We start from the raw sequence: 27,046 nt of genomic DNA, 5'->3' as shown, positions 1-27,046 counted from the left end.
CAACAGAAAACAACTGTTCTGAGAGGAAGTTCAAATCAACACCTTTTATCTTCATTCTGTAGATTAGTGGCTCGCTTACGGGAACTTGGTATAGCGAGGCATTAGACAGATTATGCCATCTAAAACTCCTGGAATTATGTGGCTCATTGAGGTCTGAGAAATTCCTGATCTGTCAGAAATCACCCACTGTAACCTTCTAGTATCCAAGATAATGTGGCTCTGCTGGACTCCCCCATCAAAGCTGGCTCTAAAATTTTGCACAATTTTGAGACTAAGGACACTAATGAATCCGGGTATCTGCAGAATAGTGTTTTCTGAAAGATTTATGAACAAGTTTGTTCTGCTTGTGTTTGATGAATGAGGTACAATGTAAAAAACTGCAGGATTCATATTTTTAATTAAAAAAAAATTAAAAAAGGATGGAGGTTCAACTTTTAAAGATTAAGATCAATAGTTTCTTCAAAGAAAGAAACTATTTAATGTCTTTAAAGCTGGGCTTTTGAGTGGAGTTTCCGTTCCTGGCCTTTGTGATCCTTGGCTGTATAGTGGCACAACTACCAAACAATCACATCAGCCGTTCTCTTCATTTCCAGTGACCACAAAATCCAGGACTGGAAACTGGATTCAAGGTCTGGATTTGATGCCCTTTGATAATGCTGTTCCATCAACGGGTACCACACACAACCATTCAAACACCCCTTAGCTAGACAGAGAATAGCCAATTCACCAAATCCCCTTCAGTGTGTGTTTAAGGTAGGTGGTAGAAAACCCCAAACTCCTCACAGAGGCTAGAGAGAAGATCGAACCCACAGCCCCAGGCCCCTGCAGCTGTGCAGCACAGGCACTACCTGTTGAACCACTGTGCTGTCAACTTGATGGACATCCCAGCATAGTTCTACCAGGCTAAGCAGGTTTATCCCCAGAGTCATCCAAAATTAAAATTAGTCAAATTTAGACTACCTCCCCCTTACCTTAAAAGTAGCTGATTGGCTAAGACATGTCTAAAGCCGGCATGTTTAGTTTTGTACTGTGGCTGCAGAGCTAATGTAGATCTTAGAGACCAGTTTTCACCCAGTAGTTAGGACTCCACCAATTACACCTTGCTACCAGTGCTGGAAGGATGCGACTAGCATGTGCTCCCTCTGAGACACATGTAACTTGTAGCTCCACCACATCTATGTAAACTGCTGCTAATCACTAGCATCACTGGAGCTCAACACGCTTGGAGGAGAGCGCTAACTGACGCCCACACTGACTAGCATTTTAAGGGACTTTTAAGCCAGACATTTAAGGTCTCTGTTCTGAAGAGTCAGGTTTTGCTCCAGTGCTTTAATGCACTCTCTAGTGACCATTACGTGCATTGCACCTCTTTCAATCTTAAAATACACTTGAGATTAGGCAGCTCAGAGACACTTGTGTTTAAATGAAGCATTTTAATAGAAAACACAGATGTTAAAATGCTGAAGGTTAACATACAGTATATACAAAGAAATGTGACAGTGCACTTATTTAACAGTTTTGTTCCTAAAAAGAAACCCTTTCAAAGCTTTGCTGGTTATAGACTGTATAAAACCAAGAGTGATCAAATATTCACATGATTTAAAAGAACCAGCACATCTCTAAGACGAATGTCCTGTACTGTAGATACGCCCAGTACAGCAGGAGGACTCAAGTGCCAGCTATTTACAGCATGAGATGAACCACCGTTTTCTTTAAGACTGGAAGACATGACCTCTGGACCTCTTCAAAATAAAGGGTGCTATAGAGAACCAACTTTAAGTTCCTAAACGTTCTTAAAGGTTTTAAGGTTTTATGCTTTAATAATGCTGGATCCCATGTCCTCATAAATTGGACAAATCCCAGATAAGAAAACACTGGTGAACGTCAGAATCATTGTGAAATCTGCATAAGCAGTAAGAATGGTGGGTGCATGAAGCCCCATGTCTGGGATGGGAAGATTCTCCAGGAAACCCTGGAAAAGTGGTTCTTCTAAGGCATCGCTCAAAGAACCCTTTGTAGGCCCTAATGTATTTTAGAGAGTGTGTTATGATGTTTTATGTCCAGGGTCATTTAACATGTTGTTGTCATGCAAAAACCTTGTATCTACATTTATTACATCTGCCACTTTTCACTCATTTTTGGCATACTGTAAATCTGGCTGCTGTTCTATTTTTCATGATGAATGGACCAATAGAAATGCTCTAAACTGACTTGGTATAAAACATTTTTACATTCACTTCCACTCAAAGATAAGGTTTTTTTTCCTTCTCCTCTAAAGTTTTGGAGATTTTGGAGTGATTTTGCGGCGACATGTAAAGTTCAGGTATTCGCTCTGGAGCACCCGTCACGTCGCCCTGTGAAGGTTCCTCTTTCAGCCTGAGCTCAGGCTGAGCTTCTTCATTAGTGGCAGTGTCTGAGAGAGTCTCTCGCAGTTCAGAAAGCACTCTGCAGTTTGGTCACATTCCTCTGATGCATGCTGTGGTGTCTGACCAGCTCATCCGAACGGGCAAACTTCTTCTGACAGCTCGGCCAGCGGCAGGTGAACGGCTTCTCACCTGAGAGAAAGAAGGCAGATAGCAGTCAAGACGGGGAAATTCATTTTCAACACAGTTCATATTTGATGTCAGTATTTCATTGCTGTCATCACGGAAACCTTGCATCTCCTAAAACTTCATTTCATTAACTTTAATGTTTGTTAAATTGGAGTTTTTTCCCCTTCATTGCAGCCTCTAGTCTTCTGCAAAGGCCTTACACTAGATTTTGGAACATTGCTGTGAGGATGTGATGCCAGCATTCAGCTATGAGAGCATTAGTGAGGTCAGTTCCTGCTAATAGATGACTGCTTATAGATCAAAAATCAGATCAGACCTATCCCAGAGATACTAGCTGGAGCTCCAGCACTCTAGAGAAGCCAGTCCCACTGCTCCACAGCCCAGTGCTGCAGGGCTTCATACTCCTCTATCTACTGAGTGGCACTGGGCATGCTCCAGACTGTGCTGTGTTATTAGCAGAGCTTCTCTATGGCATAGGTATAGGTTTGGATAGTAGGTCAAATGTTTCTATTTGTGTTGTAGTCATGACAACATTTAATCTGTAAAATCTCCCTCACAGACCGCTGTTATTATATATAATACAATACTTGACGCCTCATATGTTTTACAGTTATTTTGTAGCCAGGTTTTAGCCTAAAAGCCATCCATGGTGGAGGAATACAGGGATGCAGGGTGTGTTGTAAGGCAAACTAGTTCCCAAATAAAACCTTATTTAGTATCATCATCAATATCACATATAAACTCAGAAGATGTATCCAGGTTCTCTGCTGGGTTTGGATAGCAAACAAAGCAGCTGTATTTGTGTCGCAGTCGTGGCGACACCTGGTGACATCCGGTTCCATTCACCACCACTGTAGAGAAATCTGAGCTGGTAGATAACTCTACAACAAAGCATTTCACACCAAACCCACTCAGAATGATTGTGTCTACATCTCAAATACTGCATCATGCAGAACTTTGGAAAGCTGGTGAAATTCCTCTTTAATGCAATGAGGTTTAATGAGGTTTCTAGAAGTTGCAAGGTTTCAGCAGGACAGTGACGGCTGGAGAAAGCTGAGAGAGAAAAAGGGGTTTACGCACTTGTTTTACCTGTATGAGTCCGAGTGTGGGTCTTCAGGTGGTCTGAGCGTGAAAACTTTCTCTGACACGTCTCACACTGAAAGGGTTTCACTCCTACAGCAGGAGAGAAAGGGGAGGATGTGGATAGAGCTCAAGAGAAAGGGGGGAAACACAGTGAGGGTTAGGGTTAGGGTCTGACCTGTGTGTCGGCGCTGATGTCTCTTCAGCTGATCTGATCTGGAGAATCTGCGGCCACAGTCTGTGAAATCACACTGATAGGGCTTCTCTCCTGCACACACACACACACACACACAATACAGGGACTTTTACTACACAAAGCCTTCATTTAGTAGTAAAGTAGCTCAGAGAAGAAGGTGGGTGCTCTGCATGGAGACTCCACATGGGGGCGCTGCTTCATGTTTAGCCATTTGGAGATGCACCCCTGATGATCTTAACCCAGATTAAAACACATTAAACTGTATTGAGTCTGTATTTATTTTATATTCTACAGTTTGTAATGATATTATTTCATTCATTTCGCTCTGACATATGAGAAGTAATGATTGGAAATTGCAGCAATGTCTCAAAAAAATTGCTGAATTTAAGTTGTTAAGATGTAAACAACCACACATCTGAAGAGATTCATCTCTACAGCCTTCTCACGGACAGTTAGTGATTTAGCTTACAGATGCTTTGCTTATTTTTAGTGAATTTGCCTTAATTTTGTAACTAAAATGAAATGAGAGAAAGAAGATGATGATATAAAGACTTTTTGGGCAAGACTCAATATTCATCTGACCAAAGCATGCTGTTCCAGGCGTTTTTTTCCTTGCACAGCTGTTATGCAGTCTCTTTCTGATGGTAGATGCTGTACTCTGATATTCACTGTATCATCTTGTGGTCTGTCCTTGGCCTGAACATGCTAGGACGGTCTTGCTAGGCCACATCGATGGAACTGATTTTGCGAACAGTAGAATGAATCTTTCCTAATTGTTGAGATCTTTTTAACCCCTTTTCCAGCCTCCTCTTTCTTTTTTCACCCTTCTTTCTCATGGTCATGGTGATACCACTCACTTCAACAATCAAGAGCAAGCCAAACTAAAGGTTTAAGTAAGAAATTTTAGACAATAATTTGACAAATTATTTGTATTTGTAGATTGTTTGTTAGCCAAATTATACTTATAATAATAAAAATAGTAATTCATAATAAAATAATATAAATAATAATAATGTAATTATTATCTTTATAATGGGAAAGATGTGGGTAGTGTCAAGTAAGTGTCATTGTTGACATTTTTTACTTTTTGACATGATCTAAATCTGAGTTATATTTTATTACTGTTATATTTTGTCAGAATCTGGACAAATTATACTGATAATAATGTAATTATTATCCATATAATTCCACTTATAAAAGCAATAAACAAGAAAAATCACCTAAGGGGTGAATCATTTTTATAGGCACTGTAACCAGGCCTGAGGGCAGAGGACAGTGTAGCCTACCACCAAGTCCATGCATTACACTACAATTATTTTTACTGATTTGTCCATAATTTGTCCATACTATACACTGTCCATGTATACACTGACTAGTTGGAAAACACTGGCCAGATGAATTCATCAAAATAGTTTCATGTTTTGACCTTTTCCAGATCTATTAGGCCAAAAACCAAATATGCATGGCAACTGGATCAGCCTCCAAAACATCAGGCAGGTCTTGTGGGGTGTTCACAGCATGCAGTGGTCAGTACCTACCTACCGAAAAGGCTCCACAGAAAGACAACTAACTGGTGACAAGGTTGTGGGCGCCCAAGGCTCAATAATGCATACGGAGGCCCCACCTCACAACTTACAGGACTTAAAGGATCTACTGCTAACGTCTTGGTGCCAGATACCACAGGCACCACAGGCTTTCAGAGGTCCATGCTTCGATGGGTCAGAGCTGTTTTGGCGGCATGAGGGGGGCCTTTGCAAAATTAAATGCTAAATAAAATACTTGAATAACATGAAATAAAATATGATTTTTAAAATGACAGCAATTATTAAGATATATGTTGGTTGTTTTTAGATTTAGCAAGACTATGCAATGCTTGATTTACCAGTTTGAGTTAATTAGTCATTTTAACAATGGGGATCACAAAGGCCTTTATGACTAACTCAACAGGGAAATTTGGGTGTAACAGGAATCACTATGGAATTCATATAACGCTCCGCAATCCTTTTCTTCTTGCAAGAATACTTGGGCGAATAGTAGAGAGGTCACCTTACTGACTGTGTTCAGTAATGTCTAAGCTTAGAGGTATCTTTGAATTATTAGCCTCTGGATAAGAGCGTCTGCTAAATGCCTTGTGTAAATGTAAATGTAAATGTATTATTAAATGTAAATGTGTAAATGTAAATGTAAATGTATTCAGTTTGCAGATAAACTATGATAACCTGGTGCAGATGGCAAATCCATGTTCGTCTGGGCAAATGAAATGCTGTGAAATGGTGTTGAAATGCATGTGGAAGTATGTGGACGTCTGTGGAACCTTTAAACCTCACTCTTCTCTATTACAAACATGGTTCTTTTAGGAACTAAAGGTGGTTAGTCTATGTCTTAGTCTATGGTAGTCTATGGTATTTATCAAAGCGCCATTATTTTTAAAGAGTGTGTAAGGCCCCAACCCTTACCCTTCTTGGCCCACCAGCAGACAAGGACGCACAAAAACCACAACACACGAGCCAAAACACAGAGCAGAGGAGAAGGTTTGTGTGTGTGTGTGGGTGAGGGGGAAAAATGTAGGTATATGTGCCAGTGTGTCTCACCTGTGTGTTTTCTCCCGTGCATCTGCAGGTGGGACAGTTTGAAGTATCTCTTGCTGCAGCCTGGGTACGAACACATAAACGGACGCTTCTCACTGCTCTCTGACCGCACTATAGATGGGGTGATGCTGGGCATTCGACGCACGTCCTGCAGAGCAACACAGAGTGAGGGTGGCATCATTATACCACTTCCTTTTTCTAACTGATATGAAAACAGACAGTCAACAGTTTGTAGTGTAAAAGAACCTGCTTGTAAGTTCTGCAGTGATGCTGAAGGCTTACCAGTGCCGGTCTGTACACACCTATTTACAGAAGACCGTTCCTTCAGTTCCTATTTGCAGCATTTTGGAACGAATGTGACGGTGTCAAAATTGGACGAACAACACTTAATGAAGAGTTCCGGGTGATGCTTTTCCAACAGGGCTGAATAACTACCTACACCAGTCAGTCATGATATTTAAACCAGCTGCCTAATATTGTGTAGGTTCCTCTAAGTGTACTGAGGTGTCTGGACCAAGACATTCGCAGCAGATCTTTTAAGTCCTGTGAGTTGAGAGGTGGGGCCTACATGAGCATTAATGAGCCTTGGGTGTCCATTACCGTGTCACTGGTTCACCATTTCCATGGAGCACTTTTGGTAGGTGCTGCAAACCCTGCTGATACTGATTGTCTCTTGTCAAAGTGGTTCAGATTCTTACGCTTGCTCATTTTTCCTGTTCCAACACATCAACCTTCAAGAACTGACTTTTCAATTGCTGCCTAACAAACATACCCACCCCTTAACAGACGCAGCTGGAACCAGATCAGTGTGTTTTTTTGTTTTTTTTTCATGCCTGTGTTAGCTAGCTCGTCAGTCAGTCTAAGACTGAAATCCTGAAGTCTGTTTAACATCAGTCCAGCTTTTAAAAGCCTTAAGAGGAGAGCAGTGTTTTCCGAATACAGATAGAAAGCAGTTCAAACACACGTATCGTTTCTCCGGGGAATTTCTGTTTCCACAGACGCTGAAAGATGTTCATTAAGTCTTAATGATTTATCAGCAGGGACAGAGGCAGGGTAGGGAAACCCAATCTGTACAGCTAATGGAGTCAGGGACAGGCAATATCTCTGCTGTCTGTGACAGAGGCTGTTCTACACACCTCCACCACTCTGGCAGGCCACGACCTTTAATAAGCGGCGTGTTTGTATCCAGCTAATGCTTTTCTCTGCTGCAGGACGGAGGGACCGGACCAGGCGGTGATGTAGCACTAGTCAGGCCTGACCAGTCAAACGCTGGCTGCTGCTGCTTCTGCTCTCAGTTACACGCTTCAGAGGAGCTTTCTGGCCTTGACTTCAACAATGTTTGGCAGGATATCTGGGTAGGAGGGGAGTTTGTGACCTTTAGCTGAACCTGGACACGATGGCTGGGTTTGTTTTCGTCTGTTTTCGGGACCAAAAATGCCTACATAGTAAAAGCACTTTGTAAAATGGTATTTACAAACGCCTAATTTTTAAGCCTGAAAGGTCACAGACATCTTCTTATTGGGATCAGAGTTGATTGAGATGTGGGTTAGGTTAAGAAAACTAGATTTGGGATGTTACTATTACATATAAATACTAATAAATATATAATCACGTGGAAGAAATGAGGAACACCACATGAAAACCTTTGTCTTTTTGAACATATTTGAGTATACGGACATTTGAACTGCATCTAAACATTACTGAGAGATGGACACAGACACAGTCTTTTAAAATAACCTGTAAAACTAAAAGAATTAACAGAAACTAATGTGTGTGAGTGTGTACATGTGTCTTTTGCATGCACCAACCTGAATTCCTCGGAACATGCCATGTGTGTGTATGTGGTACTGGGCACTGCAGCTGTAGACTACAGGAGCAGCGGCTGTAGAAGGTTCACTCTCAAACCCTGTGCTGGGACTGGAAAACATCAGTGGAGAAAACACAGAGAGGATGCTGTTAACTCCTCTGGGTCACTCTGTGGCCTTTATTCTCAAAACACACCATGGGAGACCACATTCTCATCCAGTACCCTTCAGATCACGCTGTACTGTGTATTCTAATGTGTTCTTAAAGGAACAGTTTAGTTAAAAAAAATTTAAAAAAAAGGAAAATGACACAATGTTCCCCAGTCTGTAGTACTATATACTATATACCATGACTATATACTCTCTATACTGTACTGGACTTGCAATGCTAATAAGAAATAAGAAAGAAGGGAAGCGTATATTTACTCCTAAAAATAAAGGTGCTTTAAATGGTTCTTTTCAATGTCAGCTGTTTTACTTGTTTTCCCCCAAATTAGCTGAGCCAATTAATTGACTCACTAACCAGAACTCCTCCTATCACTTGACCAATGCTCCTGACACTCCTCAAATATGTGTAAAGTTAACCACCAACTTATGTCAAACTGCCACCAATGCAGATCCCCCAGGTCCCCAGCTCTGATACATCCGCTAACAGACGCCTGTGCTGGCCAGCATCACAATGGAAGTAATGAGGGGAGAGAGCGCCATCTACCCACCCAGGGAGAGCATGGCCAATTGTGCCTTCTCAGGCTCCCGCTGCTGATGGCAAAGCAGCATGACACGGCATTCGAATTTGCAATCCTCAGGCCATAGTGTCAGCGTCTTGGTCTACTCTGAGCCCCTCCGAGCTTTACCCCTGGGCTCCTCTCACAGTGAAGGAGTGTGATTCACTTTTACATTGATTCAGCATTGCCAGAAATACAAATCATGCTTTGAGTTTGCCCACAGGGACAGCTGTACACATGCATTTCTGGACAAGCTGAGAGAAACAGAAGCAGCATCTGAAATATGACTTGGGTTACGCAGCGTTGCGCAGTTCTGATGAGAGGTCTTGTGCAGCTCCACCAGAGTTCCATAGTGCAGTAGCAGCGTTTTGACCCGGAGTGGAAATGACAGAGATGCCGTTCTCCCTCTTACAGTCAGTGGAGCATCAACATGATTCTGAAGCTGCTGTTTGAAGCTAAAACTGCTACATAATGTAGCTTTCGTATGTAATCAAGGTGATCTACAGTATCTAAATATGTCAATTGTTGATTTCCATTCTGTCAGTGGTTGAGTAGAGGATGCTAACAACTCTGAATCCAGCATCTAGTCTATGTAGTATAAAGCTACAAGACTAAGGAATGGAAGTCTGGAACCAGGGAGTCCCTCAGAGTTTAAAAGGTTAAAAAGTGGCCCTCTATCTATCAATGTGTAGATTACAGAAAACAGCCAAGACGAATTGACTGCAGTTAATGAACTCATAATCCGCGCCAGTCCCCTGAGGTAGCGCATGGAGCCGTCAGCAGCACTTAGGAGGCCCGAGAGTGTGAATGGTGAAGGCAGTGGGAAACGCTGAGGGTCAGGATCAGCCGGTATGTGTGGGCAGCACCTGATGAACTGCTAAGACTCCATAAAGCCCCCTTTGTCCTGTTAGCTTAACGTCTCGGCCTGCGCAATCGGCCAGCACTGAGGGACTCATCCCTCACTCCATCTATCCGTCTGCACAGCCGGCGCACAAACACTGCACGCTCATGGCAACAGGGTTGAAGGGGCTGTAACCATGGTGATTATCAGGATCAGCATAAATATTCTGTCTTGTCTCCCACACCACCCATCCAAATGCCAGATTTCACTGCAGTACTAAAAACACATACTCTACTCACACTGCTGCAGCCACACCTCAAACCCACCCCGGCCCTTCAGCCAACTCTAGCCTACACCTCACAGTCTTCTTTCACTCACTGATACACACCAACACACACACACTGCATTCCACCACACCCACAATGAGATACTTTATCTCAACTGAACTGGATGACTGAGCAGAACCTCGAACCCCCTGTTCTGCCTTTCACTGAGGAGATCTTTATCTGTGTTTACCTAAGAGTAACCCACAGGGTGACTCCACAGCTCCATAATCGCTTCACACATTGAAACACACTGCATTTAATGATAATTAGACCAATAGAAATGCTGCAAAATGACTTGGAATAAAATAAAGTTCAAGTGTTTTTACAGAACAGTAATAATAAAACATGTTTTTTGATTGTTTTATTTAATATTCCTGTATTTGACAAACAAAACAATACCAAAAAATTTAGTTATCTATTAACTATTATACTATATGTAAGAGAAATGCATGGTCTACACCCATCCCCTGGTCATTCATTGCTTATTCACAATATTCTATAATCATTTGCTAATCATATATATATTAATCGTTTACCAATCATATTTAAAACCATTTAAACTTTGATGTAACTGCTTTTAATGAAGTATTAGTTCATTTGAAATGCAGGCAATGTGCCGAAGTTGTTTTGTCTTCCAGCAGGCCCAGAGGAACAAGCTGACACCTTCTGACACTCCATCCCCTGTTTATGCATGCATTCATAGTGCTAAAGACAGCTCCATCACACCCTGTTCCTTTCCTCCAAGGCCCCATACACATACTCACTGGCCACACAGATAACACACCTTCACACACACACACTTCTAAAGGAAGGCCTACAACACCCACCCCAATTAATACAACCCCCATCCTCACATATGTACATTCCACAACATACATCTATTTCTCCAATAAATCCTTCCTCCTCCCTTTCACACATCACAGATCTCCTGCATGCTGTTCCTGCTGGATGGACTATCTAGTCATGGACAAGTTGACAAGCTAGTAATTGTTTGTAATTGTTGAATCAAGTACCAAAAATTCATGACGAAGGTTACTGAGGAGGCACTTGTCTTTAGATGTCATGCTGACTCTCTAGCAGGGCGCTGCCTGTCAAGGTGTCATTAGGGGATGCAACCTCGCCCGTTAGGGTATAAAACCTCCAGCAAAAGTCTTTTGGACACCCGCCTGACGATTTGAGAACGAACGCACTTACTAAGTTGACAGATGATACTTAGAAAATTCTCTCAGCTCAACTCTTCCTCATGGAAGCTCTGCTGTTTTACTCTGGCTTAGGCCAGACTTATTTACTCAGCCTGATTTTAAACCCATCAAAAACTTGTTTTGACCAGCATTTTCCATCATTAAACTGGCAAAGCATATCTTCAGACTCTGTCTTCATTTGACTAAATAGTTTTTTCAAAAGATTTAAAAAACCTTACACTATATTTTGAGGTTTTAATATGAAACATGGGGCATTCTAGGTATTCCTTCTTAATGTTATACAGATTCCTGGTCATTTGCATTGAGTTAGGCAGAATTTAGATCACATATCTGGATCCCACATTATGTGGAAACACCACGGTTCTTCTAGGTCCCATTCAAGTCCAACAATTACATTTCGTACGGTAAGAAAAAATGCCTCAGAACTGCATCTGATTGGATGAAAAGTTGAGATTTTGCATAGTTAAGCCTCGGATGAAATTCGTCTAATTTGGCGCCATTTGTATACTTTATTATGATATTTTACAAAGCAAATTAGGAAGATTTTAGAGATTGACATTATTTGTTTAATTACATCATGCTTTTTATTAACTAACCACTATAAACGATTAAGCTACTTTGCAGCTAATAAATATGTTAGTCTTACACATCACTAAATATCACTATGGAAACGTCTAGGATAAAATCTTCTTTAAGACAGAGAAACACAGTCAATACAATGAGACAGATCATGGATGTTACAGCTTTCGTAATATTGTAACTTCTAAAATCATTAAAGTCATTAAACTTATGAGATTAAAGGTGAGTGGTGAGTGATGCTGGTTTATTTGAGCTTGAGCTCTGTAAGTCTTCGCTGCTGAAAAACTATTTTCAGACTTATGGAAAAAACAGTTATGCCCTTGCTGTCTGTCATCTCAAGGCCAGTCTTCTATAAAAGGAACGTATCACAGGAAGTATCCCCCTCTACAACGGACCGAATGCAATATCCCTCCACTGTCAGACAGCGTACAGGAAGGAAGCAAACATTCCAACTCCCAACCACTGGAAATTTGCATACTCCTAAGAGTTTGGCAGAATTTGGATCCTATATCTGGATCCCACATTACATGGAAACGTCACGGTTTCTAAGTCTCATTCAAGTCCAACAATTACATTTCGTGAAGATTTTGTGAAGAAATGTTTCAGAACTGCTTCTGATTGGAGGACAATTTAGTAGATTTTGTGTAGTTAAACCTCGGATGAACATCTTAGAGTCTAATTTGATGTAATTCCCATACTTTATTATGATATTTAGAGTTAAATTAGGAAGATTTCAGATATAGAATTTATTGGTTGAATCACACCAATATTATTTATAACTAACCACTACAAATTATTAAGCTACTTTGGCAGTGAAGGACTGAAGTCTGGACTCATATACAGACCCTGATGGTTTAACCCCTTAACACTCCGAGGTTTATTACACACTAAGGTGTGTTATTCAGTAACTACAGGGACTTCTGTATGAACCAGGCTACCGGGTCTATTCTCTGGTGACACTTTCAGTGACACCGGCAGGTCATAGGCTGTTTAAAGGGTTTTTCCAGTCCTAAAATAGTCTTATTAATTAACAGCACCTATTTCAGTATCATTTCATCAGTAGCAGTTCTAACCCCCTGTTCAGCTGTGAGCTGATGTAAAACTGAGGATGGCTCTTTGAAGATAACCTGGAGGAGAGGCTATCTGAAGCTGTCCGCCTGCCACTACAGAGTAACCCCGTCTCACACTAGGTCAAAAAGATACACAGACAATGCCTCTGAACATGTACTAGCAGTCCAAAAGTTTGAATAACACCACCATAGCATACTTTACAGAGTAGCTAACAGCAGTGACATAAACCCAAGTTAATTGTTATGGTATAAATTATATAAAATATGCAAATCCTGTGCATGTTCATAGGTTTTCATTGGTTAATAAGAAGGTAATATTATGTTTTAAAATATTACATTTCCAGAAGCTTCTAACATTTCTAAAATGACTCTAAAATGAGTGATGTCTGTCATACATCAAGAAAAAGTTCCCAGAATGCCCCATATTTCCATGTGTCCATTTAAACCTCAAAGGTTTTAACTTATATGACTTATATAATAGTTCAACATACAATTACAGTATATTATTGTATTTTTTCTAGGCCAAAGATTAAGATAGCATAAAAATAAAAAAAACATCATATTCGTTATTATACATAGCTTATATCTAAAAAGGGCAATGTCACAGGAGCAGGAAATAACATAGAACTCGATGTGAAAAGATTTTACTCATTGTACTCAGTGTGTGCCCTCATTTTAAGTCATTTCGAAGCATTTCTATTGGTCCGTTCATCATAAAATTGTTGCCACAATGCAAAAAACATCAGTAATGAAGCAACAATAAATAGCTCTTTACAGGTGACATAAGAAATGACCACTTCTTAAGCATCATCTAGACTGATTCATACCTCTTGATGGTGGAGGCCAGAGAGTTGACTGGGTTCCAGGCCATACAGTCCAGCTGGGACGTCATTTGGTACAGATTATCACTGTTAGAGGAGAGAAGGAAACAGAAACATGGCATCAGTGTTTTAGGGGAACAATCACAATCCTATGAAGTGGTGGTGATGATGATGTTGTTTACTCGGTTTATCAGTCATGACTATTTTTATCAGCTACTAAAATACTTTCCCAGCATTCGCAGTTCCCCAATCTGGGTACTGAACCAGCAAATAGGACTGTGAGTCATCTGACCACTACAGCTGGAGGTTTAGCAAGACGGAGCTGAAGAGAGCGCTCACTGACTACATATGAGAGACCTTACACAGCAGTGAGGCACTCTCACACCTCTCACAGCAAGGCCACAGGCCCTCCAGCGCTGTGGAGCTCCACAGTGCCTGGTACAGTGCTGTCATCCTGTGATAGCTCAACACAGGGAGGGGTGGAGGGGAAGAGAGTGTGAATTGCTCAGTGTGAAGCACTGCTGCACACTTAATCTCTGCTGAACTGGCGGATGAGTAGGCCTGTTTCGTGGGCAAGGGTGAAACAGTGCGTCCTGTTTTCAACTACAGCAGAATTCAGTATTTTACTCACTGTGATATAGATACGCCGTTATCTACATTTTTATAAGAATCCATTATTTGAAGACTATCGCGCTGCACTAGAGGAAGAGTTTGGCCTCAAAATGGATTTTTAATTAGAACTAGAATTATAACATTATTACAGTCAGTCAGTGAGGACGTGTTTGGTGTCTAAAGTTTACTTCCATAGTTTCACCCTAGAGCTACATGGTTACTGTAGCTCACAAGTAGTGGAATACTGTACTAACAGTATTCTCATGAAATACCGAACTGCTGAAAATGTGAACTTGCTTTCCAGCTTCTAGCGATTATGAATAATTCAGCAGTGAGCTTATCCCTTTGGCAAGGAGTTGTAACAGACAAACAGGATAGTTGTATTAGTCACTAAAAAAATCTATATACACAAAAATCTATATACCAGCATGATTAATTTTGTGTTGTTTGCAACCTAAATACATATAATTATTTAGTTAAAATAAACCTGATTTGTGAAAAGAGGCTGCTGCGTCAAACGCTGATGTGTTCTAACATCGAAGATCAACATCACAAAAATAACATACATTTCATTTCCAATTCTATCAACATACTTGTACTTTACTTTTCTGAATTTATTTTCTGGACTTGCACCATAAAACTAAATAAATGAAAAACATTAAGGGCTTCTAATGGAAAGAAAACTGTTCGTTATACCTTGGATCAAAACCTTTGAGTTTATTGAACTTCTTGAACATCTTAACATCCTCCTAACACCCTGCGCAAGGCACGTCGTGATGCTCACTGCTATCTTACACCCCGCCAACAGTCTATTTTCATGCCATCCATCTGCAGAATTTTTATAGATAATAATCGGTGCTTGTGACTATACCTACACCGATGGGCGTGGTGGTCTCGAAATGAGGTGTTCAGGTCAATTTCTGGCGCATTGCTATCTTGGCAACGGAAAACACAGGTGCTTCACTGACTGAAAACCCAGGCAGACGTCAGTTGCTATCTTGGCAGTGAATTGTCAACACAGGTGCGTGTCCCATGCACGTACTCGCCACTAAAATAGCAATCCGCCAAAGTCAGACCGCATCTGGCTCTTAAAGGGAATAGCAAGTGACACTCTAATTGGTTTAATGTATGTTACACACTGACACACCCTAAATTAAACTGGCCTGCCTAAAGATTGCTAAAATAGAGCCCATTGAGTTATTGTTCTGTTAACTAACTACTTAAGTTCAAATTAAATGCAAGAAGGTTTTAGGTTGGTTAGCCTGGCTAGTGCTCGCTGTGAGCTGTTTATCTGCATTTTCCACCCTACATAGCAATCTGATTTCAGTCTGACTAACCACCTTAAATGCATATCTCATCAAAATACAGTCCAGATACCAGTCACATGAAGTGAGCAGGTGGAATCAGGGTCTCAGTTCTCAAAAACAGTTACTGTTATGGTACAGAAAGAGTCATCAGGGTGAATCATCAGAAATATGTTTGAATAAGATTGAAATCCACAGATGACGTGGCTATGAGAATATGAGATGAATAACGTATCTTCTGCTTGTTTAACTACATAAAATATTCATGTTACATTTTAGCCCCATGTTGCTTTGTGCCCCGTTTCCCCTACTGGTACAGATAACAGCACAGTGCTCACTGGTGAGGCCTAAGGTTTATTATTTGTTAGCTAGCTTAGCCTCAAAGCTCCAGACCAACTATATTTGCGCTATAGGAACATTTCAGCTAACGTTCCATCAACAAACACTGGTTCTAATGGGCAGATCCACATATAAAGAATATTTCCCAACCAGAAGAGTCAAATTAGAGATATTACAGCAAAGATTATGTGTGGACTGTTGATGTTCCACCGGAATTTTCTTATCTTGAAAGGATTTCATGGGCAGGGAGTAAAGTGCATTTCCATTATGTTGGTATTTTGAAAGTCACTGGACATTTTTCCCAAGAGAGCACATGCTGTCTAATCATTGGGTATGTTCAAGGTTAACGTGTGGATGAAAATGAGCTGGAATCTCCCTTTTTGGCTGGGCTGGAACGTGACTTCATCACCCTGAAAGATGGGTTTGAAATCACTCACCTATTACAGAAACGGTGTACGGTGATACTAACTCTAGGATTGTTCAAAACCTTAACGGTACATTTCACTCCATAAGTAGTTCACTATCTAAGGCCAATAATACATTACAATCTCTAGTGTAGAGATAATACATACCACAATGTCTAATGCATACCAGAACGCAGTGCGATGGTGTATTGCTGGGTTATTTCTACAGAGATGGTTCATGTGGGGTAGTTTTTGTATAGAGCAGCTGCTGGGCTACTGAACATTTCACAATAACATCCCAGCCAGGGGGTTAAGGATCAGCTCTTGAAGAAGTCAGTTAGAATAATTAACAGCACCTGATGAGGCCCATTAGAAAAAAACTCTAACCCCTGAAAACACAAACTTCTATTACCAAAGAATAGCCCAACCAGTTCAAACAGAAGTCTCTGTAGTTACTGAGTAATATGCCTTAGTGTCTAATAAGCCTCTCTGCGTTAAGAGGTTAAACAACTGACAGGACTCAGTGAATTCAGCCAGTTCTATATACCAATGTAAGTAGATTGTTTTATTAGTGAGTTGGCAATGGCTAGGTAATGTGAAACTGCACCACAGACAGCTAGATAACTGCTGAGTTAGCTTGCCTTGCCCATTTTATATACAAATGTAAGTAGATGCTGATATTAGTGAATGGTGATGGCTAAGTCATGTTAAACTGCATCACAGACAGCTACACAACTGCTGAGTCAGTTAGCTTGCTTACACAATTCGATATACCAATCTATATATATATATAGATTCTTATATTAGTGAGTTGGCAATGGCTATTGTTAAACTGCACCACAGACAGCTAGACAACTGCTGAGTTAGTTAGCTGTCCAAGCCCATTGGTAAGCAGATTCTTATGTTAGTGAATTGGCGACAACTACTTAGGACCGCAACTGCATCACCTAGTAACTAGTAACTACTTACTTTTTTCAAGCAGTGGTTTTAAATGTAGTGTCCAAAAACTTTTTGGTGTCCCCTGGTCAGTCCTCTATGTAGTGAATGCTGTGTAGTGAATGAGTTAACGAGAGAACCATTCTCTGAACTGTAATACCAGGCTTTAAGGGTGTGTGCATGCTTGTGGTGGTGGTGGTGATGGGGGGGTGGGTTGTGCAAAGACATCTCCCACCCTTATCAATCCAAGTTCCGTTATTTTGGGTTCTTTGCGATCTCCCCTTTCTCCAAACATGAGAACACTATTTGAGGAATGCGGCCTCATCAGTGCACTGCTAATGGGAAACGCCAATTGGCTTCAAGTCCTTCTTGCTACTCTCCCAGCCTACTGTCTGTTTCCTCTTCTCTTAGAGTCATACTGACCTCCCATCATCATTACTCTGTTTTTCTACCCTTCCATACTACCCTGCCCTCTTTCCTTCTTGTGCAGGCAGTCCTACTCTCATCTAATCCCTGTAATCTCCCTCCCTAGGCCTCCACTTCTGTCCTGTCCTTCTTTCTTTCCCCGAATCTTGTTTCCCCATCTCTAGGGAAAGCAAAGCAGGGAAGAGGAATTGGGAGGAAACGGACTGTAGATCACACAGAGTGTATTTTGGCCTGCTGAGGGCTGCTGCTCTGCTCTTAACCTTTGCACAGACAGCATGGCTCCCTGCAGACTTTATTCTGGATTTTTATGAGCCACATAGCGATACAGCTGAAGTGTGTCAAAGAATCAGAATCAGACCGCTGTCTGTCGAATTCTGCTGTAGGTGACCACTTTCACTGTCAAACACTGATGCAGTAACTCGTTCCAGAGCGTTTTTAGAGTGAACTCAAATTAGTTTAGTGAAAGTTCTCCTAACTCACATTTTTCACTTATACATAATACAATACATACTGAGTTCAGCCTTAAAACAATAGTAAATGAGCTGCAGCTAAAACTGATCAAATAATGTGTAAGACATTTAGTCTATGGCCCCTCACCATTTGTTTACTGTTTATTATCTATTATCTGCAGGTAAGAACTCCCCCTATCACGTGACTTCCTTATATTGGGAGGCTTTTGACAATGGAGCGCTGAGCCCTTGCTGGGATTTGGACTTATCATCACCTCACACAGAATAGGAAGGCCTTCCACCATGTGACAGGGTGAGTTCTAACCTGCAGATGGGAATAAACAGTAAACAGAGTGGGGGCACAGACATCCTACACAATATTTGATCAGTTTTCAGCTGCAGCTCATGCAACTCAATATACACTGTGAGCAAACTGGGATGCAGAAGGAGGAAATGTGAGTTAGGAGAACTTTTGACTAAACTTAGTTGAGTAAACTCAAAAAACTCTCTGGAACCAGATACCTACATAATAATTCAAGCTTTTATACAGTGTAGAGGAGAGAGCAAAGAAGTGGAGCTATCACCAAAACTGCATTATGAATTCTGTATATTCAAGTTAAACATCAATTAGTAAAATATGAAAACATTACAGAAGCTGCTGTAAGACTAACAGCTTCAACTACTGACGTAAGATCTGTTGGCCCCCTCAGGCTATGTAATCTACAGATATGTAACTTAGTTAGCCAGTGGTGCTGCAAGTCTGCTGGAGAGCTGGAGTGAATGCGAAAATTCTGCATAACTGAAACATGAATAGCGCTCACATTTCTACCCCAGGCACTTGTGGGAAAGTTGAAAAGCAGTATCAGCTGTAAATATGATAGCATTCTATGTTGATATGCACAAATTGCATTATTCAGTGGTGCACCCCAACCCAGGCCAAGTACCTGTTGTAAGCATTTCGCAGAAGGAGAGCCTGTCCGTCTGTGGGGGCGTGGCAACCGTAGACAGGGGGTGGAGCAGGGTATTGCTGATCACCTGCAAAAAACAAAAAAGAAACATTTTCAGTGCTAACATTGGGTCATTATTGGAAAAGCTTTATTGGAAGTCCTAGGCTTAATCTGGGTCAGGAAAACACAGCCCTAGTGGACCTTTATGCAAGCTCACACTTCACAGTTCACTTACTCCCTTAAAAAAGAATTCTACACCATTTTTAATTCCATTAAGACCATATACTTAAATTTAATAACTCTTTAATACATCAGCATTTTCGACGGTGAGTCTTAAGGATTCTACATCCAGCATGAGTCCAAACAGTAGCTTGATGCTCTACACTTTCAGGTTTGTAGAGACTAAGAATAATAACAATGTACAACGCTATCACATTTCCCCAATCTCCTACTCCTATTTTCCTGTTTACTTGTGAAACAAAGCATTTCACGGGAGGACTAACGGATTGTTCTTTGGGGAGGAGATAGTGGAGTGTGGCCTTCTCCTCACCGCAGTTATCCAAACAGCCCTGTGATCTCTCAGCCCATAAAGCACTGCCGCGAAGACTTGAACAAGACCTGGGACTCCAGCAGCAGTGTGGGCTTAGAGTGTCTCCCTTGGTAGTGTTAACCAATTCATTTCCTACATTTAGCATAACTAGCAAAACTCATTATTTAGACACATGGCCTGATCATCAGACTAAACATTTGTCAGATTTAAACTCAAGCAGAGAACACATGGATATGAACGGCTTCAACATTTCTCTAAACATCTGCAGGACAGTGGAAATGTACTGCTCTGATCATTAACCTGCACACATTACTCACCTGAACACTCTTCAAAATAAAAGTGCTACAAAGGGTTCTTTAAGTTATTCCATAGAATATTCACTTTTGGTTTCATGGGATCCATGATGAAAATAGAGATGTGTGAGTGTGAAGTTGACCAATTTAAAGGTTCTTCACACTCTGTAATCTCTTGAATGAACATGGTTCATGTGGAACCAAAAGTTCATCGCTGGCATTGCTCAAAGAACTCTTTGTAGAACCTATACCTATTTAACAACATTGGTTCTTCATGGTACTTCTATGGCGTCACTCACAGCACTCAAAACCCTGTAGCACCTGTGTTTCTTTCACGAACATGGTTCTTTATGGAACCAAAGGTGGTTCTTTTATGGTGTAGTTCTAAGAACCCTTTGTAGCACCTTTATCTCTTTCATGAACATGGTTCTTTATGGAACCAAAGGTGGCTCTTCTATGGTATCACTTAAGCCCTGTATTTTACAAACATGGTTCTTTATAGAACTAGAGGTGGTTCTTTTATGGTATAGCTCAAAAACCATTTCTTGCACCTGTATCTTTTTAACAAACATGGTTCTTCTATGACTACTATAGGGCTACAAAGGGTTTTCGAACAATGCCACAGAAGAACCAATTTGCGTCCAAAAGGAACCATATTTGTACTAGAGTAATTGTAATTGGTCTACAGGTTCTTTATCAATGTAAATTTTCTTCGCACTCACTTTCTATAACAAACGTAGTTCTTTTCTTTTCTATTGCATCACTCCAAGAACCAGTTGGAGCACCTATAGAAGTAACAGTACCTTCAGCTCAAGCTTTAACTGGTGGCTAAACACTCACTCTTGTTCTCTGTTTCAGAGATTCAGAGACGTTGCTGTCGCGTTACGTGGTTTGTGATGGACGTGGTGAGAGGAAAAGAGAAAGCAGAGCAGCCGGCGACAAAGAGAACACTTTACTGTGTGTTTCTGACACTTTCCCTCAGTGTGACTTAGAGCTGAACGGCTTTAGTTTCTCAGTGAACCTCTGAGATGCCGAACACTCACTACTAATAAATTAAACTCCCCCCAGCATGCACTTACTCACACTCACACCCACCGTGCTCTCACAAAACACTGAACTACTGACAGTTAAAGTCTTGTGAAATGTATAAACAGTGGATGCTGGATGCTCAGAATGATCTAAAAACACACTCCAAACCCCCCCCAGCTGTGTGTTTGGATAAAGTGCTTACCCATGGTGCTTTGAGGAGACATGGCATCCTCATGTTTGAAAGGGTGTGAACAAGGGAAAGGTGGAGAGTGGTGAGAAGGAGTCTGTCCATAACTTTGAACACCTTCCAGACCTGCTGAAAAAGTAGAGAGAGAGAATTTTAGATGAGGAGGGGATAAAAATGAAAGAGTGATATATCACTTGAAGAACGCTTGGTAGATCCTTTATCTCTTTCACAAAAATGGTTCTTTGCGGTACTAAAAGTGGTTCTTCTATGGAATCGTCCCAGGCACTAATAGTAGCTTTTCTCAAGTAACTATCTGAAGTTTCTTTTGCTCTTTAACAAACAGGGTTCTTTATGGAACCAAAGGTGGTTCTTCTATGGCATCACTCAAAGAAACTTTTGTAGCACCTTTATCTCTTTCACGAACATGGTTCTTTATAGAATCAAAGGTGGTTCTTCTATGGTGTAGTTCAAAGGACCCTTTGCAGCAGCTTTATCTCTTTAACAAACATGGTTCTTTTTGGGACCAAAGGTGGCTCTTCTATGGTATCACTCAAAGCCCTGTATTTCACAAACATGTTTTTTTTAGGGAACCAGAGGTATAGCTCAAAGAACCATTTCTTGTACCTTTATGTCTTTAACAAACATGTCTTTAACAAACAAGTTTGTTAAAAGATAGACAGACTAGCAACAAACATGGTTCTTTATGGAAGAAAAATGGTTCTCCTATGGCCCCACCCAAAGAACCCTTGGTAGCACCTTTATCTTTTCCCAAACATGGTTCTTCTATGGCATCTGTCAATGAAACGTTGGTAGCTTCTTTAGATTTTTAACAAACAGGGTTCTTTATAGAAGAGAACTGGTTCTTCTATGGCATTTCTCAAAAAACCATCGGAAGCGGCTTTAGCTCTTAAACAAACACAGTCCTTATGGAATCAAAACTGGTTCTTTAATGCCAAGATTAAGGATCTGGTTTTTTTTTTAGTTTTTTTAGCTCTTTAACAAACTGGGTTCCTTATCCTTTATCCTTTATGAGAGAGAGAGAGAGAGAGAGAGAGAGAGAGAGAGAGAGAGAGAGACTTTCTGTGCATGTTATAGATATTACGCTCTTTTAAGGACTGACCCATGACAGAATATTTCCTGGTTGTGTGGAAAGTTGGCATTTTCACCAACACACTCACAACAACAGATTTAAAGGTAATAAAAAATAAGTTACCAAGATCCTGATTCCAGTACAGCAGCCAGGCCCAGCACTGAGTGCTTCAAAGCACTGAGATGCTTATAAAACAGCCAGGCATGTGTCTGAACAGGGTTGCCAGACTGCTGCAACAGTTTCCTGCCAAAATATCTTTTTAGACAAATCAAAATCCACTAAAATGCACAACAATCACCCTGATGTACCCAAAAGTACAAATCGGGGCAGTGGTGGATTAGTGGATCGGCACTGGGATTCAATACCCAGGACTACTAAACTGCAAATATTGGGTCCTTGTGCAAAGCCCTTCATCCTCTCTGCTCCAGGTGTGCAGTAGCAAGGCTGACCCTGACCTCCCTAGTTTTCTATGCTAGTACATGTGATGAGAAGAATTTCACTGTACTGTTCAAATATACATGTAGAATAAAGGCACATTAGGGACAGCTATTATTACATTATTAAAACTGCATGGCTATTAGTTTCAATGTTATTTCCGGAATAACAATGTTAGGATATGAAAAAAATGAATAAGTCTAAGAATTTAGGAGATATATCAAAGGTTTAAGTGATTCCTCATGGTTTCTTGTGGTTCCTCTGTATTCGGTTGAATATTAGATTGTAAAAAAAAGGTCACAGAAGACTGATTTCCCAGACGGACATTAAAACTGCACCGTGGATATTTGCCAAATTCTTAATCTAAGCCTTGGTCTAGGCTTAGTCTTCATGAGTCTTCTAGTAGCGTCAGCGTGGTGCAGCACAGAACATCATCATTATTCAGAAATGTCAGCCCTCAACTCTTCAGCATTCTTTCAATGACGCCATAGAAGAACCTTGTTTGTGTTTTTCATCAGGTGAAGGTTCTTTAAACCTTTTGTGAAGTTTCTTCACATCCACACATTCTCATATCACTTTACACACATGGTTCTTCCATGGCATCATTCCAAAAAAATTTATACCTCAATTTCTTTTGCTGTTCTTCACTTTTTGGCTTACTGTGAATCTGGCAGTAGTTATTTACGTTGAATGGATCAATAGAAACACCTTAAAATGTTCTGCATGAATGCGTAAAGAATGACATTGGTCATTTCAGTTGAGAGATTGCTGTCCTTTCGTGTTTCGTGTTTTGGGTGGGCAGGCCAACAATTAGAAGAATCTGACGTCAAGTGATTCCTCAAACCAATCAGAATTAGGGCAAGAACTGGGGAGTGAACAGCACGTTTTGGAAACATCTACAGTGTTTACATACTAAACCAAACTCGTCCATTTCAAACGCGCGTCCGGTTCACACAGCAGTCACTGAAACCTGTGATTACCAATCTAGAGATGGCCAAACCCCTTCTCCTCACAAAAAAACACTTTCATAGAAAAACCATCAGAGATGTGGAAATGATATATGGTTCTGAACCTGCTTATCGTCTGTGTTCGTGATGGGAAATGGAACTCAGAGCCACTCGAGACCAATAAAACCAAACTATTAATCAGCAAGTGTGTGGTTTTGACTTTGTTCTTCAATTAAAAATCACAAGAAACCTAGAAAGCAATAATAATAAAAACGCTCAGATCTTTCTTCCCATTCCTCAACGTGTAAGAGCAGGTCAGGAATATAAGGAAGTCAAATTGAGGGTAAAGCCTTTTGAAGACTTTCTGTTCTCATCCTGCTTTGTGTTAGCTAACCGTGCACAGTGTTATGTACACTGTGTACCAACACACTACTGAATACAAAATACAGCAGTACAGCCATGATGTAATACTGAACAACACCCTACTTACCTCTTCAACCTTGCTTTCAAGTAAACGCTCTGTATCGCTGCATCCTTTTGCAGATTTTCCCTTTTTTTTTTTTGCTACAGCGATGATAACCATATATAACATAAATAAACTATTATATAGTGACCTGTTTCTTTAATATTTCTATTTAGTATTTCAGGTATATAGCAGTTTATACAGTGTATATATGACTTATGTTGTAAGTTTGTGCAATTCTTTACAGTTTCAATATGTAAAATAATCATTTAAATATGTCACTGTCTGTCTCTAAATGTAATAAAATGCAAGACACTATAGTGACCTATATTTTAATACTATCATTATGTCATAACTAAATTTAATGCAATGTAATAAATATACTTTAAAAGGGATGTCAACTTATTTTGATGCTTTCATTAACAGGGTCCTGCATGAATGTACAACTGACCACCAAACAAAGAGCAATGTGTGTTTTTAGTGTTTCCACTGTTGGGCTGGGGAAAATACTGAGATACTTTCAAACATCTAGAGATCTTTTTAGCATCACATTTAATGAAGAACAAAATATATTTTCCAAATTAGTTTTTTCCAAATGACCTGCCTTATGCCCTCTAATGTTGATGAAAGGGAACCTCTTTGTGCATCATTAATGTTCTGTAAAGCACACCACTGACACATGCTTCCAGTATATCTGAAGAACAGGGAGATTTTAGCATTGCAACATCAGGCTCGTCACATAGAGCTGTCTTTATTAGCACTATCATTCGAAAGGTGGGAGGGGATCATACGGTCTAGCGTGTGTCCTCTTCCTTGACATGTGTAAGAGGTAAACAAATGAAGTGAAGAATTAAACTTCAGATATTATATTACATATGCTTACTGTCACGTAAAAATTATTAAAAATGTAATTATATTGCATTTCTATTGGTCCATTCATCATGAAATGTTGACACGATGTAAAGAACAACTGCAAGATTCACAATATGTCAAATACTGAAAACTGTTGCTGTCCAATAAAAAAACCAAAATGTTTGTATCTCCAAAATGTTGACTTTACAGGAGCAGGCAAATTTAAATGGATTTAATTTAAATGGAAGTCAATGTGAAACAGGAGTTTATTCCTGGCAATTTAGAGCATTTATATTGGTCTGTTCATCCAGAATTATTTATACAGTATACAGAGCAGCTCCAGGGTTCAATCTAAAAACATACAAAAGTCGGGATACATGTGCTATAGGGGTTTTTTTTTTGAGCGATGCCATAGTAGAACCACTTATGGTTCCGCACAGAATGTCTGTTACCATGTTTGTTAATAAATATGAGTGTAAATAAAGAATTTAAGCCTTAAGAGATTTTAGATTTTGACGTTATTTACAAACATGTTTCTTTACAGAACCAAAAAGGTTCTTCTATGGCATCGCTCAAAGAACCATTTGGAGCATCTTTATTTTTAGTAAGTCTAAGGCTGACATATCTAAATAGCAGTAACGTTCTATGCGACACTAAGCTTACTTTGAGGACTCTAGAAGACTATAGACAATTGACTCCAAGCCTACACTTAAATGTCTGGGAAATCACTTCTATGTGATCTTTTCAACCACCTACTAAACAACAGAATATACAGGAACCACAAGGAACCACAAGGAACCACAGAACCCTTTGATATATTCAGATACAGACATCTTATACCCCAATATTATTAATAAGTAATTATCTGAAAAACAATAGACACTGGCTTATTAGTTCCTAAGTTAGTAGTGAAGAATGCAAGTCTGGAGCAACCCATGGTAAGATGTTTTCTAGATGTATGGTGAGGTGAGAGATAAACACAGTAGCAAGTACTGGATGAACAGTTCCAGGATAATGCTATATATTGTTCATTAACTCCTGAATATTTAACCGAACCCCTTGACCAGTTAATCTGAAGCATCTGAAGCTAAGTGATCTCACTGAAAACCTGAAAACATCTCAAACTAAGGCCACCAAGGCCTCATGCTCTGGGCACTGGCCTAAACCCACCAGTACACACTTTTTTGAGGGGACAGCAAACAAAGAAAGGTCACCTACCCTGACTCCGAGGGGCCGAAGAGTTGTCAGCACAGCCAGACAGATATGGTCCGTTGGGGAATACTCTGCTCTGACTGGGCGGTGGATCTGGGAAGGTTCCGTGTCTGCAGCCTCCTGGTCCGGTAAACTGGCCCGAGAAGTGGACGGTGAAGGCACCCAGGCTGCAGTGAGGGTCATCGTGAACGTCTGGCAGCCCCCAGCCTGGCTCCTGCTTGATGAAGGAGTGTGAGGGCAGGGCCCCGGGGTGAAAGTCCATTATCGGTCCCCACTGCGGAGCACTGCTGTTGGACCCTGGGACGGTGGGCACTGCGGGCAGCAGGGTGCTCAGATCTCGCACATCCGATCCCATCAACCCACACGATTCGGTCAGCATTGAGGAAGGATAGTGGCTCGGGAGAGACGAGTAGGAACGCTGGAACTAAAGCTGTGAGGGTTTGAAATTGGTACACAAGGTAGACGAAAGACTAAAAACAGTCAGATATCTGTCAGATATCTGATATGAAGACTCCAGTGGCTAGACATATAGACAGAAATAAGCAACAAAAAAAAGAGGTCCCTGATGGTCAAAATAAAGCTGCTATGAACAAAGTTGAATATCTGCTCCAGTTTGGGGAAGCAAATTCCAACACACTCAGCAGTTCAGAGTCATAAGCATTGAGGGTTCTTCTCGATCCAGCTTGAGAAGTGCATGCAGTATGAACGGCCTGGTCCAGAGAATGGACGGGGAGTAAAGGAGAGTTAGGTAGGAGTTAGGTCCTCTCCTTTCTGAGTGCGTCTGGA

At 40.6% G+C, this 27,046-nt stretch overlaps 1 protein-coding gene across 3 annotated transcripts; it reads right to left on the bottom strand.

Moving 5' to 3' along the window:
* Positions 1-1,422: 1,422 nt before the first annotated feature.
* wt1b (WT1 transcription factor b) lies at positions 1,423-26,808 on the bottom strand. 3 transcript variants are annotated; one of them, XM_072695248.1, is made up of 9 exons: positions 26,267-26,808; positions 21,277-21,390; positions 19,200-19,290; positions 13,792-13,872; positions 8,225-8,333; positions 6,420-6,564; positions 3,811-3,900; positions 3,633-3,725; positions 1,423-2,555 (listed from the first exon to the last, which is right to left on the bottom strand). In XM_072695248.1, the coding sequence occupies exons 1-9, from the start codon at positions 26,637-26,639 to the stop codon at positions 2,434-2,436; spliced, it is 1,218 nt and encodes a 405-aa protein (XP_072551349.1). In that variant the 5' UTR covers positions 26,640-26,808; the 3' UTR covers positions 1,423-2,433. The 3 variants fall into 3 exon arrangements, with proteins under 3 accessions (XP_072551349.1, XP_072551352.1, XP_072551351.1); XM_072695251.1 differs by having other exon boundaries at positions 3,642-3,725; XM_072695250.1 differs by having other exon boundaries at positions 21,277-21,387.
* Positions 26,809-27,046: the final 238 nt, after the last annotated feature.

The sequence above is a fragment of the Salminus brasiliensis genome, chromosome 13, assembly GCF_030463535.1.
Source record: "Salminus brasiliensis chromosome 13, fSalBra1.hap2, whole genome shotgun sequence".
NCBI lineage: Eukaryota > Metazoa > Chordata > Actinopteri > Characiformes > Bryconidae > Salminus > Salminus brasiliensis.
This window is presented reverse-complemented; position numbering and strand designations above follow the sequence as displayed.